This window comes from Ochlerotatus camptorhynchus, unplaced genomic scaffold (assembly GCF_037179485.1).
Source record: "Ochlerotatus camptorhynchus isolate MF236.1 unplaced genomic scaffold, CSIRO-AGI_Acam_v1.1 ptg000070l, whole genome shotgun sequence".
Classification (NCBI taxonomy): Eukaryota; Metazoa; Arthropoda; class Insecta; order Diptera; family Culicidae; genus Ochlerotatus; species Ochlerotatus camptorhynchus.
In genome coordinates this window covers 2,310,915-2,326,466 of record NW_027040560.1, presented here as the reverse complement: position 1 = coordinate 2,326,466, position 15,552 = coordinate 2,310,915, and the positions used below count along the sequence as shown (strand labels likewise).

Below are 15,552 nucleotides of genomic sequence, written 5' to 3'. Positions count from 1 at the left end.
GGTCGTCGTAAAAATATCGCATTTTCAACTTGAATTCAAGTCAAATACAGGGTGCGTGACGAATTTTTGCAGTAAATGGCATATTTGAGAAAAAATACACCAGTTAGTTATTCTAGCAATGAATTTTGTGCGATTCATTTTCTTTCGCAACATATGGAAGTTGTAAGTAAATTTATTCAAAAAAATTACCTTCCCTTTCGACGACTGTAGTTAGACGCTTCCGGAAACTGCAGTATGCACGTTTTAAAATGTTTCGATCCATAGATGTCATCACTGCCTTGATTTTAGCTTTTAGCGACTTAAGTGTGGTGTGAGGGGTTCTATTGGTATCCCGTTGGACGACGCCCTATACAAAATAATCCAACGGATTGATATCGGGACTGCTTGGGGGCCAAATTTCTTCCTCCCAAATTTACGAAATATTTTCCGTAAGCCATCTTTACGTTTACTCAACATTGTTTGTTTAAATCTTACACCTAACAGTATAAGCTATCCAGTGCTGCCAAATATATCTAAATCATGATGCACAAGCATGAGAAATTACTATTTGAAATTTACTGCAAAAATTCGTCACGCACCCTGTACAAGTAAGGTAACACAAATGAAACTCAAATATTTTATTGGTGTTTATGAAATGTTATAGACAACATCATTTGACATTTGCTACCGAATATACTATCGTATCTTTTCGGAACTATAATATCTAAGATTGTTTAGATGAATGGATGAATGCTCGATCTTTGTAAGCGAGTAAACAATATGATCAACATTGATCTTAGTTTTGAATTTCTTTGTTATTTGATATTTCCCGGGTAATTTGGAACCCAGGGATGGCCAAACTGGCCCTGAACACTCGACATAACCAACTGCCATCGGTTGTTTTGTTATTCGAGCCTCATGTTATTTGCGGTGTTGCTAGATGTGTTATACCATTGACAGACATACAAAGTTGTGCCATAGAGGTAACTCTAAGTTGTATCAACTCGCTAGATTTAACGTTTCTCGGTGCGGTGGTTATCAACAATACAACCTGTTAGAACTCTGCATTGAACAAATTCAAGAAAATTGCATCGCTTAGCTGCAGCAATGCAAAGAGAAAATCGATGAAGAGAATCGATCATCGCGTATACGCCCTTATGCATGCTAACTGTCGATTTATTCAATGCAGCAACAATCAGGTTGTATTGGTTATCAAACGCAACAGCAAACGCACCGAGAAACGTTAAATCTAGCGAGTTGAGCTTATACCACAGACAGACATACAAATTAGTACCATTGTACTTGTTTAATCTAGTACCTAAAAAAGTACAATTTGTGGTACTAGCTTAAAGCAGTACAACCATAGAGGTAACTCTAAGACCACTGGGTCCCGAAGAATATCATTATTATTTTTGGCTCACTCAGTACCAGAACAACGGTCCCAAGCAGTCCCAAGCTATTTCACTCACCCCTGCATGTCCTGCATGAATCCACACACCCCTGATGTTATCTGTCAAACTTTCATAGCGAATCAAAACAAACATAGTGTAGTAATAGAATTTCAACTAGAATAGGGTACTTTAATCGTTTGCTTGGGACCAATAGGCTACTAAAGTGGTGAGCCAATTTAAAATCGTTAGTTTCGTATTGATTGTTGGTACAACGGTAGTACAACAGTGAACTTTGTATGTCTGTACAAGGTATTAACTAGCAAACGCTAGAGGTTAGCAAACGCACCGAGAAACGTTAATTCTAGCGAGTTTTAAAAAAAGAGAAAATCGATGAAGAGAATCGACCATCTCGGTTACGCTCTTATGTATGTTCACTGTCGAACTGATTGATTACAGTTTGAGACTCGAAAAGTCTACTGAATATTCTGAGGGAGGGATCGTTTGTGCTTACTGGGCAGAAAACGATGGGTTTAATCCCAAGCTCTCCGTCATGACTCTTAAAATGCATGATCACCAAATAATCACTAAACAAAATGAATATTTTCTTTCAATAGTACACGGCGAATGAGAACGACCCAAATTTGATTTTAGTTCACTCATAATCGCCAAAAGTGCAGGAACTCAGCGATGAGTAAAATTTGTCTCATGGTTTCCTGTGGAAAACCTAAAAAATCTGCCGGAAAATGAGAATTGACCAATATTTTATTCAGTCTCGGAGAAGTACCAATAGACTGAGTAAATCCAATCTTTACTTTTCTCAAATTTGGGAATTTTTCCCTGGAAAATACAGGAAAACCCTGGGAAAACATGAGGCAACTTTACTCATCGCTGAGTTCCTGCACTTTTCGCGATTATGAGTGAACTAAACTCAAATTTGGGTCGTTCTCATTCGCCGTGTAGAGTGCGCCATGCGAGTTCGAGAGGAAATCAAGCTGAACATTGCATTAGGTCCTAAGTAACATTGACGGATTCTCTTCGTCGACTTTCTCGTTGTATCCCCACGGCCATGTAAACACATTCCCAGGTATTTTCAGCACACAGATCGATAAAAGAAGCTTTTATCTAGCATCTAATATGACAAACACAGCAAGAAACGGTTATGTGCTCATGTTATTAAGGAAAGAGAAAGTCGACGAAGAGAATAGATCAATGTTACTTAGGACCTAATGCAATGTTCAGCTTGAAATGTCAACCAAACCGTTTGTTTACATCAGAATAAGGGTTTTTCACAGTGCAAATTCGACAGTGAGCATGCATAAGGGCGTATACGCGAAGATCGATTCTCTTCATCGTTTTTCTCTTTGCATTGCTACAGCTTAGCCTCGAGCTTAGCGAAACAATTTTGTAGAATTTGTTCAATGTAGAGTTGTAATAGCAACAATCAATACAAAACTAACGATTTTAAATTGGCTCACCACTTTAGTAGCCTATTGGTCCCAAGCAAACGATTAACGTACCCTATTCTAGTCGAAATTCTAGTACTACGCAATGTTTGTTTTGATTCGCTATGAAAGTTTGACAGATAAAATGAGGGGTTATTGGTTTTTCCTATGTTTCGAGGGGTGATTCGACAAGCTTGGGACCGAAGATAGTACCAGAGGTGAGCCAAAAAGTTGAGCACGTTTCTTCGGGACCTACTTGTCTTAGAGTTACCTCTATGGTAATAGGTTGTATTGGCTTTCAAAAGCAACAACAAACGCACCGACAAACGTTAAATCTAGCGAGTTATTAAGAAAAGAGAAAATCGATGAAGAGAATTGATCATCGCGTATACGCCCTTATGAATGCTCACTGTCGATTTAAAGCATTTCTCGATGAACATTTCAAATGGTCCTATCTGCTTTGATCGATTCTCTTCATCGACTTTCTCTTTCGTCAATAACTCAGCTGCAAAACCTTTCCCTGTTGTATTTGACGTTTTGGACACTAGATAAGAACCTCCTTTATCAAACTATGTGGTAGAATTAGCGCGAAATCTGTTTGCATAGCAGTGGTTATGAAAAGAGAAAGTCGATGAAGAGAATCGATCAAAGCAGATAGGACCATTTGAAATGTTCATCGAGATTTTTCATTGAACATCTTGCCACTTTCCATCAGTAATTGTCTTATTTTACGATTTTCCACAGATCTGAACTGATTTGTACTAACTATTTACGCACAAGAAATCGGGAAGATCATAACCACTAAGGAATTATTCTAATTTTCCATTTTTCTCAACAAAAATATTCCTGAACACCAGCAGGATCCTTGCCAAAACGATACAGAACATAATTTTTCAACTGTAGATCAAGTTTTGGAGCATCTCAGATGAATCAATTTATCAGGAATAGTGAAAAATTGTTCCGCTTCCAATGTCTCACGACAGAAATTTCTGCTCACAACACTCTTTTTGAAGTTCTCTTATTCACCACCAGAGGCTGAATCGATCACTTAGTTTGTATTAAAAATGCGTAGAGAGATGAAATGAGCAACACGTAAACAATATATCAAGAGCAAATTTTCATTACGTCGAATGTAACAAAGGTAAACAAAGTCGAGCTATCAGTGTCAATCGATTCTCCTGCTATTACACTATATGTTGTCCGAATATAGGATCAAATCACATTTTTAAATTTATTTGCCAGTCAAATTGCTTTTTGACGTAATCACCTTCCGATCAAAATAGTTTTCGATGTTACTCAAGTCACCCAATTTCCACAGACAAACAGACATAACACATTTAATATTTCTCAATGTAAAACATCGTCGCTAAAACATTACCGCCATCTGTTGAGTACACTGTGGTGGGTAGTACGCTGAAGAGATGGCGGTAGTGCGTAAACGTCAAACGCAAGGGAATTGACTATGCGCGCCACAGGTGGAGGTACTACCAACTGCCATACTTTTAAATTGACCATTAAATGCTTGTTCGATGATCAACTTGCGAGTGTTATGTCTGTTTGTCTGTGCAATTTCTATGGAGATGCCGTTTGACTTAAGTAACAGCGCTGAGAAATCCGTGAAAAGTGTACGTTCGTTGTTTCGTTTTCTCATTATTAAAGTGAATAAATCGAACTGTTTGTTGCTAAGATGATTTCGGTAGTCCTAAAATGATGAATGGGCTGCACGTAAGGAGACGTAATTGATAATTCTCCCGAATATCCTGGTAAATACACTTTGACTTAAGTAACAATAGGGGCCACCAAACGACGTATAATAACTTTTGACTCAAAAACCAGTATTTTTTAGCATGAAAGCTAGCGATTTGCATTTGTATGATTAAAACCCTGCTAAATATGTTAAACATTGCTATCACTATGAGATTATATGTGTTTACTTTGAAATAGGAATAACTTTTCGGTCATCAAAACAAAACTTTATTTTTCTCGGATTGGTGCGAATGTTACTTACGACATAATGAAAATTTGCTCTTGATATATAGGGTTAACTACCCCATTTCCGTCCTATTAAGCACAACCCGCACTTATTCTTTCTTAATCTAGCGCAGTTTAGCACCAAACGGAATGTTATTATTACTGATGGCTTCCAAATTTATTTACCTTTTCGTATGTACCTTAAGATTTGATAAAGAGAAACCAATCGTTGAGATATTGCCAAAAGTCTAACACTACTTCTTGACGCCAAACTCGGCCTAACGCATTGAAACGCCAATGAATTCACTTCGGCCTATCGGATGAAGATAAAAATAGATTCGGTCAGAGCGCTTCTTTTGTTTTTGGGAATTATCGGTGCAAACCTTCATATCACGCGTTCTCATTGACTTTGTTCCGTAGCTTATGAACTAAAGTATCGTACCAAACGCATAATTGACTTGTTAACTCTGAAATCGTGGATTTATTTGAAGTTTTCTGCTCGATAGACCCAAAATGGGCGATTAGGCCGAAGTAGTTCTCTACCCTACTACTGGCAAACAGACGTAGCTCTTCAATCTGGATCATCGTTCACGCATGTAACGATTGATTTGAATATTATCATGTGCGCGAACTGCGAAAAGCTCGAGAGATGTCGTAGCTAATATTCTATTTTTTTAGTTACGTCTGTTTGTGTATATACTTTTGGGATTCTGTGACACTACCCCGAATGTCACTACCCCGAACGCCATAACCCCGAACGCCATTACCCCGAATGCCACTACCCCGAATGTCCTACTACCCCGAATGGCCATTACCCCGAATGCCCTACTACCCCGAATGGCCATTACCCCGAAATTAAGACAAATGAAAGAACAGCAAGGGGTCAAAAGAAGGGTACATTTTTAGAAGGAAATTTCGTTTTGGAATTTATACTGAATACAAATGATAATTTTTTATTGGAATTTTGAAGCTTGCAAGCGAGCAAGCTTGTTTTACGCGAGAAGCCCGAGAGATGTCGTTACTGAGGCCCTATGTTTTGAGATACTATGTTTTCAAGAAAAACTTTTTCAAAGTGTTATGTCTGTTGTCTGTTGTTGTCTGATTAGTTTCACTTTACTAAATTGATGATACACTACGTTTACTTTTATGGAACTATGAATTTATCAATTCTAAACCATTTTAAAGCTCTTTAGAAAATGACAACCTTCAAGTTTTCGAGCACTTCGTTCACCATTTAAAAAGTCAAAGGGACTAATATGCAATCCAATTCAATATGCAATACCAGTCGGAAACTGTTAAACCTTATCAAAGAATTGTTCGACCTGAGTCTAGACCAGAGTTGAAGAATTTCTCGTTATGGATTGAAAAATCGGTGCATGGAACGTTGAACCACAAACGAAGTGACAGACGGAGCGGCTCGAAAACTTTGGTGACTAACCTGCTATTGCAATTTTTCAGTGTACCACATGGCAACACCACTACTACTGGATTGTACCACATGGCAATACTACTACTGGATTGAACTAGCATTTTCACCAAATGTACTAGAATGTTTTGGTTCTATCTCTTTCACTCTACTCAAAACTGAAATGCATTAAAAAATGATAAAATGATACGCACTCTTTGCACACTGTCAAAGAATCATTGTACACAAAATCAACTTTGTTCAAATCAAAACAAAAAAAACTAACCCATCTGGTGGATGATGGCACAAGCTTCCAAGAAAATTCTATTACAGTGAACCACATTATTTTAATGGATTTCTTCGCCAGTTAGTCGTCTGTCACTTCGTTTGTGGTTGAACTATCGATTACAAATTTATAACATTATTCCACACGTTATTATCCCAAATGGTCATTACCCCGAATCCCTTGCCAAAAGCTATTGATTACATATTTTCCTTATATATTAAAAGAAGGGAATATTCCCTTCCCTTCTTTATCATACATCCAAAGAATAAATTATTTTCTTTTTATATATTCAAAGAAAGGAATATTCCCTTCTTTATCGTTCATCCAATAATTAATTATTTCCTTTTGTTATATTTTCAAAGAAGGGAATATTCCCTTCTTTATCATATATTTAACGAATTGATTATTTTCTCTTTTATATATTAAAAGAAGGGAATATTCCCTTCTTTATCGTATATCCAAAGAATTAATTATTTCCTATTGTTATATTTTCAAATATGGGAAACCCCCTTGAGCCATTAAGGGGCTGTTCATTAACTACGTAGACAGTTTTTTTGGGATTCTTGACCCCCCCCTTCCCCTGCGTAGACAATTTTCCATACAAAATTTTTAAAATTTGTATGGACCGTGCACAATTGCTCAAATTTTTGGCTCATCTCTGGTACTCTCTTCGGTCCCAAGCTAATCGATGCACCCCTCGAAATATAGGAAAATCCACTAACCCCTAATTTTATCTGTCAAACTTTCATAGCGAATCAAAACAAACATTGTGTAGTACTAGAATTTTGATAAGAATGGGGTACGTTAAGCGTTTGCTTGGGACCAATAGGCTAGTCAAGTAGTGAGCCAATTTAAAATCGTTAGTTTCGTATTGATTGTTGATGAAAGTTTGACAGCTAAAATGAGGGGTTCGTGGATTTTCCTATGTTTCGAGGGGTGAATCGATTAGCTTAGGACCGAAGATAGTACCAGAGCTGAGCCTTGGGACAGTTAAGAATCTCCTTCCAACAACTTGATCAGTCAATTGGTTAGAAAACGAGCCATCCAATAGGAAGATGCCCCAATAAATGGGAAGAAGAGCCCGCGCTTTATCCACGAAATGTTAGCAACAGGGAGTTGACATTTTCACTCTCCCGATCCAAATCGCTTCCCTTCCCAGCATTTATTGGTTGATGTAGTTTTAAATTAATATTTTTACTAGCTGAGTGTTACCGGCCTTGCTCGGGATTCAATATTAGCTTGAGTTTATGCGCCAATTGAAAAAATGCTATATTGTACGTTGCACCTCCCCCCCTCCGTTATCTAAGGGGCTACCCCCTATGACCTCCACATGCCAAATTTGGTTCCATTTGCTTGATTAGTTCTCGAGTTATGCTTACAGAAGGGGAGGGGTTTCGAACCATCATAAGAACCTTTCCCTGCCCAAAAACCCCTGCATACAAATTTTCATTAGTTTCCGAGTCTATAAGCACCGACAAACCGACATGAATGACCATAGCAAAAACAATAATATTTCTGACCAAAGCACACTACTGACATCTTGCTCCGTGTTCGCGGGAAATATTTTGCTAAGCCATGCACCCACATGCAAAAGTTTTGAATTGGTTCGTGTCTGATCTACTCTGGACAAATTATTTTTATCTAGATCAAAAAATCCTATGGTTTTGACAGTTCGGATCACTGAACATTTAGATTGGTAGTTTACGATTTTCGGGCATAAGTCAGAATTAAGTGTCATGTCGGTTTGTCGGTGCTATAAGGGTCAGACAGACAGACAGAAATTCATTTAAATATACATATATATATGCAAATGCTATAATTTTTGGGAAAGTATATACGATTTTGTATGGGATTGTTATTCTATAACTTGATAATTCTATAACTCGATGGTCCCTTCAATATCGAGTTGTAGAGAGTTCACTGTAGATACATTTTTTAGAAAGCAACTTTTGTCATTTTTCTAGATTATAAACTTTGAACAAACTCTTTCTGAACTATGTATGAACTCAATGGAGATTTACGTAGATCCGCACTAAAACAATAGTATAGAAATTCTACAGATTTTTGGCAGCCAGATACACATTGAAGAGATTTTTTGGGATAAAATACAAATTGAAATTTGAAAAAATGTGGCAAGACTGCTTCTAAGTTACTTTCAAGATTCCCCTAAATAAAATTATGATTATCTCTAGAATCCCTAATAAAAATTACCATAAACGAATGATAGCCCAAATAATTGAACTATTCCACAAATTGTTAGGATGATATCCCGAACACGCCAGCAATTTAACCATAATATTTTTATCATGGATTCCCTTGAGATTTTTTGTTCATAACAGTCTTCGTATTTATCTGCATACTATTTTAGGATCGCACTCGAGGCAACCCTACAATTATCCTTAGTATTATCAATAATTCTCTTTAAAAGTTACCCTTTGAAAATTTACTCTTGGAATATTCATTCCTACACTGAGGAAATATTTCGTTCGAATTTCATACGAAATGCTTATGGATTTTAACCAAAAGAATTTGCTTTGAATTTTATACGATAGCATTATGAACGCACGCCTTCGTTATCGTTTATGATTTTCGCTATATATTGATATGAGTTTCATAAAGCTGTCGTATGAAAATAGTACGTTATGATTATGAAAACTATATTTCATTCATATGGATTTTGAATGAGTGGAATACGGAATACAATCGTATCAACTATGAAATCGTGAATATTTATGCTCCTTCAGATTTTGTTTTAATATTCATGTGAAATTAATTTAATTTAGTAGTAAAACAAACAATTAAGTAATTGGATTTGCATTGCTTATTTGATTTAACCTGCAGCTAAAATAAATCAATTGAAAAAATATATTAGTTTATATTAGCACGAGACAATGCCTGAAATATTTTTTGCTTGGTCCACGTTATTAAGGCTGCCGTATTTACACCACACTCTATAGTTTTAGTCGAAATTCATTGATTAAAGGAAGTGTGAAGAATATGCTAATTTGTACCGGGAACATCCTTTTACACTGAATTTAGCGTTTTTTACCTCTGAATACAGGCAAAGCTTCCACCGGACTTTGAGATCCGATAACAATCGCTGTTCGTACGCCATATGGTTTTGCTTTGAACAAACGTCATACGATCGTTTCATACGAACGACATATGGTTTTTTTCACACAAGGTAAACTAAGTCTCGTATGAACTTCAAACGCGTTTCGTATGAAAATCATAATTGAGACGTGCAATTTGTATAAGCCTGCTATGGAAAACATACCTGTCGTATGAAATAATTTTCACAGTTCAAAATGCTCGTTCATACGAAACGTATTATAAAAATCTTAATTTCTAGTTTTCTCAGTGTAGAATTCTCTGAAATCCAAATAGAATTATCATAGAATTCTCATCAGGAATTTTTCAGGAATAGTGGCTTTTAACATTTCAAAAGGTTCTTTTTTCCATGAGTTTCGGACAAAACATTATAAGAAATTTAGGTTTTTAACATTTATTAAAATTTTGACTTGAGCAAAAACAATAATATTTCTGACCAAAGCACACTACTGACATCTTGCTCCGTGTTCGCGGGAAATATTTTGCTAAGCCATGCACCCACATGCAAAAGTTTTGAATTGGTTCGTGTCTGATCTACTCTGGACAAATTATTTTTATCTAGATCAAAAAATCCTATGGTTTTGACAGTTCGGATCACTGAACATTTAGATTGGTAGTTTACGATTTTCGGGCATAAGTCAGAATTAAGTGTCATGTCGGTTTGTCGGTGTTGAAATTACTAAAAACTTTTTTTTGTAAATTTTTCCTAGAAAAACATTATTTTTGCTCTACAACTTTGTCTCAGACGTCATTTCGATCAGAAAGGCCGTTTCCGTGCTTAAATTTTTTGAAAAATTTCAAATATGCCATTTTGTAAAATATGATCAGCACGGAAAACAAGATCGACGGAAAAAACAAACCAAAGGAAAAAAAATAAAATTGTAAAATATGCCAAATGTAAATCATCATTGTCCACAACAAACAATTACGCAAAGTTTCATCCAAATCGGAGAACGACGATTCAAAAATTCATTTTTTTTTTGCTATTCTGCCTGAGAACTGATCAAAGACCTCTTTTTCCGAATGGTGATGGTTTCGGAAATGTCGATCTTTTGTCTTAATGTTATTCTAACAAAGACACCGTAAAGAGTAGTTAGACAGTGAGCGTAAGACTGATGCAAAATTTTAAATTTTTGCTCCACAGTGCTCTAACGGTTTCAAATCAGGTCCTGATAAGTCTCTCAAAATTTAAACTCATTTGGTAAGGGTAGAAGACAATGATTAAGAAGTTTGGTTTTCCCATAGTAATTCCCATATAAACTTGAAATGGTTTGTGTCAAGTCAGTTTCTTACTAAAGTAGTTCAAATTTTTGGAGGCTAAGCAGGACCCAATTTGGAACCGTTTAAGCACTGTGGAGTTAAAATTCAAATTTTGCATCAGTCTAGTGAGCGTTCATAAAGGTCTAATTGCAATTATCGAGTCTCTTCGCCGAATTTCTCTTTTGTTAATAACTCGCTTGGATTAACACTTTTCGGTGCGTTTTCTGTTGCTTTTGACAGCCAATACAACCGCTTACAGCACTACATTGAACAAATTCCAGAAAGTATGTAGTTGTTTCACTGTAGCAATTTAAAGAGAAAATCTATGAAAAGAATCGATCATTGCAAAGTAGGCCCTTATGAACGCTCACTGTCGAGTTAATTTCTGCAAGCACTAAATGTTCCTCCCTGATTGGTATCGATCGTACCCAAGCAACCACGAGCGGAGATACTGCAAATCAAGAGCCACATGTGAAAAGGGCATACAAGCTTTTTGTAATGTAGCAAAAAGAGAAAAAGAGAGACTAGCAGCTCCCATGACACAAAATTTTAATTAAAAAATGTAGGTATTGTAAACAACCAAATATTGCTAATTTTAAGTTAACCACGTACGTTCTAGTCACAATGCACAATTTATTTAACAATACATTCAAATGAACCTAACTATCCATGTGCCACATACTTTACACAACGCCGTCGATTCCCTCCACAAGCAAAACTACAGAATAAATATCAAATGAGTGTTAGTTTCTTTTGTGAATTTGAGCCATGATTGATAAATAAATATAACTACTAAACAACCAACCAACATTCGTTGTTTCCAATCATCCACACTCCGGTCAAACATTCAAACAAATGACACATGCTTTCAAATTGAATATTTACTCGCAGGAAAAAACAAACGCAGAAAGTCCGCTCAATTCACATCCACATCCACGTCCGGTCGAACTGGCCCTCGTAAACGTGAACCGTACGTCCTGCTGCTGCCAGAAGGAAAAATCGTCGGTGTCCGCACCGGAAGGACGGACAGTTTGGACAAGTACAACAATCCGTACAGCACCGTTTTCAACATCGAACACATCCTGCTCGATCGGGACCTGTACGAAAACAGGAACGGAACGCAGATTCTCCGCTACCTGAAGGAGGGCTCCAAGCTGACCGATTCGGAAAACAACGAAATGGTGCGAATCTGTTGCGAACATTTGCAACGCTGCGATGGGTGAGTGTTGCTTGTGGGGAAATATTATCGGTACAGTTGAAATAACCCACTAGCGACAGTCGATTTTACTCTCGTTCTGTACGTTAAACAGCACACTACCACTACTTCCGACGGTGTTCAGCGTACAGAATGTGGGTTATTCCGGGTTTCAACTGTACCGATAATACTCTAGATCGAATCACTTTGCTCACTAAATTACCGCTCCCCACAGCTCAATGTACCCGGACACGTCCAAAAAGGAAATTCTGGCAAAGTCAATTATAACGACGTTCCCGCAGCTGACCAGCGAGCATCATCCGGCGGAACCGCATGCCATCTACTTCCATCGCAAGCTAGAGCATGTGGGTGATGATCGACACTCGGGTAAGATTACTCATCGTTTCGATACGATTATCCGGAAGGCTAATGGCAAGCATCGATACAAGAAACCGAGTCACATTATTATGGGATGAAGAAGATGAATGTGGCTTCTAATTTAAAATACATATTGATTTTTTTGTATTTTCATTCAAAAGAGTTAGTTCATAATATCTGATTGTAGTAATCTTTGAATAAACGGTTATTAGTGTGAGAATGTTTGATATATACATAAATCCAAATCTTCAAATCAACATTAAGAAATAGCCAAGATTGGCCGAAGTCCGAAAGCATTTGGTTTGTTTTTAGATGTTGGGTAGCTTATATGTATGTACAGGATTCCCAAAGCAAACACTTTAAAATGCTAAAATTTTAATGGCTATTAGTGATGTTTTTGTTAGTTCAGGTTGTTTTCTAAAAATCAATCGAGCAAATAAATAGCACATTTTCCTTTCCTTCCCTTGATTGCTCAGATGATTCATACCTTATTTAGGCAATGAAATAGGCCTGTTTAGAGAATTCCCTCCTTGGTGGGGTTGGTTTGTTTGCAATCGGAAAAAAAGACAACTACAACTAACCTACAACTACTATATAGGTACAAATTGCTTATCAAAGCATGTTCTGATATATTACATTTATGTGCAAATTTAGTCTTAATTTCGTTTATTCTGGAATCTATTTTGGCAATGCCTGCCTGTTCGTGTAAATTTGTTATTCTAGTGTCGAAAGGACGATCGAGGATCATCCTAAGCACTCTGTTTTGTGTCACCTGGACTTTGTTTCTGTGATTTTGAGCGCTTGACTCCCACACCGGTGCAGCGTACAAAATTGCAGGTGCTATGATTTAATTGTAGACAGCCAGTTTGTTAACCCTAGAGAGGTGAGATCTGCGAGAAATCAGCGGATACAAACACCTAACTAAGCTTGAACACTTAACTAATGTCTTTTCTATATGCTAGCGGAACAGGAGCTTTTCATCGAATACCATTCCAAGGTACGTAACTTCAGCAGACCACTCAACCCTTTGCCATCCATGACTACTGTGCAAGAAGGTGTCGGTATCAGTTTGGGTGATTGCCTATGCAGGAACATGATAGTTTGGGTTTTGGAGGCATTGATTTTGATTTTCCAAGTTTTTGCATAGTCAGCAAAGGTGTCAAGGCATCGTTGTAATTTGTTTGTAATTTTGCGAGGCATTCTGCCCTTGACTGATATCGCGATATCGCGGAAGAACACGCAACCGTCTCCGAGGGGAGGAATGTCAGAAGTATACAAGCTGTAGAGCAAGAGGCCCAACAAGCTGCCTTGCGGAATGCCTGCCGGGATGGAAAATTTGTCTGAAAGACAACCATTCAACGATACCTTGAACGACCTTTGCTGAATGTAGTTACGGGTAATTTTGACCGAATACAACGGTAAATTGTAGTTACAAAGCTTGTATATAAGTCCGTCATGCCAGACATTGTCAAACGCTATTTCGACGTCTAGCAAGGCCATGGCTGTGGACTTGGATACAGCCTTGTTACTTCGGATGTTGTTCATCACTCGTACTAGCTGATGAGTGGTGGAGTGCCCCTTCCTAAACCCAAACTGTTCCGGTAGGAGAATATTGTTTTCCTCCACAAACTTGAGCAATCTATTGAGAATGAGTTTCTCGAATAATTTGCTCAGTGCTGAGAGGAGGCTGTTCTATCGTAATTCCTCCGGAGGCACGGCACAAGGGGATTAATCTACATTTTGGACGCATTGCGTCACCTGATTTTTTAGTGGACTTTGGATAGTATGATTGCCTATCGCATTTGCTTTCTCTTGTGGGGTAATGAGCCGATTGTCATCATTTCCGACTCTGAGAGATGGAACGAATTTGGGGTGAGTTTTAAGCACCTTGGCTACCGTTCAGGAAGCAATCTGCCTGTCCAGATCGACCATTGCACGTTTTTAAACAAGATCACCAGTCCTCTGCAACTGGTCTCTACACACATTTCTCAAGCGAATCGGTAATTGGGTGTGGGAATTAATACCCCTCACAGGAACTTGTCGCCGGCGCCGGTGGTGTAGTGGTAAGCGTGACTGCTTTCTCACCCCAACGGGTCTATGGGTTCAATCCCAGCCGAGGTCGGTGGGATTTTTCTGAGGCATAACAATCTCTGGTCACGTCTTCTTTCGGAAGGGAAGTAAAGCCGTTGGTCCCGGCCCATGTGTGTTTGAATGGGTGCGATATCCTACGCAGGTGTGGAAGCTGCTTTCCTGCACATTCAATTGCCGTTCATGGATAGCAATCGATGTCCGTCGGTGATTGGCACTAGATTACGGAACAGAGACCGACGTTAAATAAAGGAAAGAAGAACAGGAACTTGTCGAACACACGTCTCGTCAGCCACGGATGTGGCCTGGTGGAGTCCTTTCAGAGCCCGGTCGATGTCCTCTACGGTGTCAAGCGGTGGATTTTCAAGTGTTAGGAGGCCCAAGTCGATACTATGCTTGCGGAGGAACTCAGCATGCTCGAGCCTTTTTGCCTCGCTTTTTGCTAGGGGCAAGCAATAACATTTAACTCCAACGCAGGCAACGACTGTAATTAAATTAATTCCATACTGCTTTAACAGGGTGTCTACTACCTGGAAAAACCTGGAAAACCGGGAATTTACAGGGAATTTTATTTTTTCTGGAAAAACCTGGAATATTCAGGGAATTTTGGTTCCATTCAGGGAATTTTCCAATTATCATTTCATTCGTAATTCAAAAGAAGTTTTTCGTTCAGTTTCTCGAAACGTTTCTTAAGGACACTGAACTTGACAAGCATCTGACAGATAAGACAACATGTGCGAACGAGACAAGCTCATTCAGAGAGTCTTGTCACGCTCGCTCTTCGCTGATTTGTATGTGGAGGATCAAAATGGTCGTAAAAAGGAAACAGCCGAAAAAGAGAGACTGGCAACCGTCAAAAGAAAGCATACGAAGCATGTATTGTATAAGAATAAGCATGCCAGACAGCAGGTCTGAGAGCCTACATAGATTTTTTTTGAGCTTCAAAGAGGGTCGGAGATCTACTGAGAAATTTGTTGAGCTTTAGGGTAGTTCGTAGATCTTGAGAACAGAACTACAAACAAATTAAAAGTAATTAACAGGAATTC

The 15,552-nt window shown here is 38.1% G+C and overlaps 1 protein-coding gene across 1 annotated transcript; it reads left to right on the top strand.

Moving 5' to 3' along the window:
* Nucleotides 1–2,338: 2,338 nt before the first annotated feature.
* On the top strand, nucleotides 2,339–12,594 carry LOC135697340 (uncharacterized). The gene is made up of 3 exons (XM_065216957.1): nucleotides 2,339–2,378; nucleotides 11,737–12,064; nucleotides 12,276–12,594. The coding sequence occupies exons 1-3, from the start codon at nucleotides 2,339–2,341 to the stop codon at nucleotides 12,514–12,516; spliced, it is 609 nt and encodes a 202-aa protein (XP_065073029.1). The 3' UTR covers nucleotides 12,517–12,594.
* Nucleotides 12,595–15,552: the final 2,958 nt, after the last annotated feature.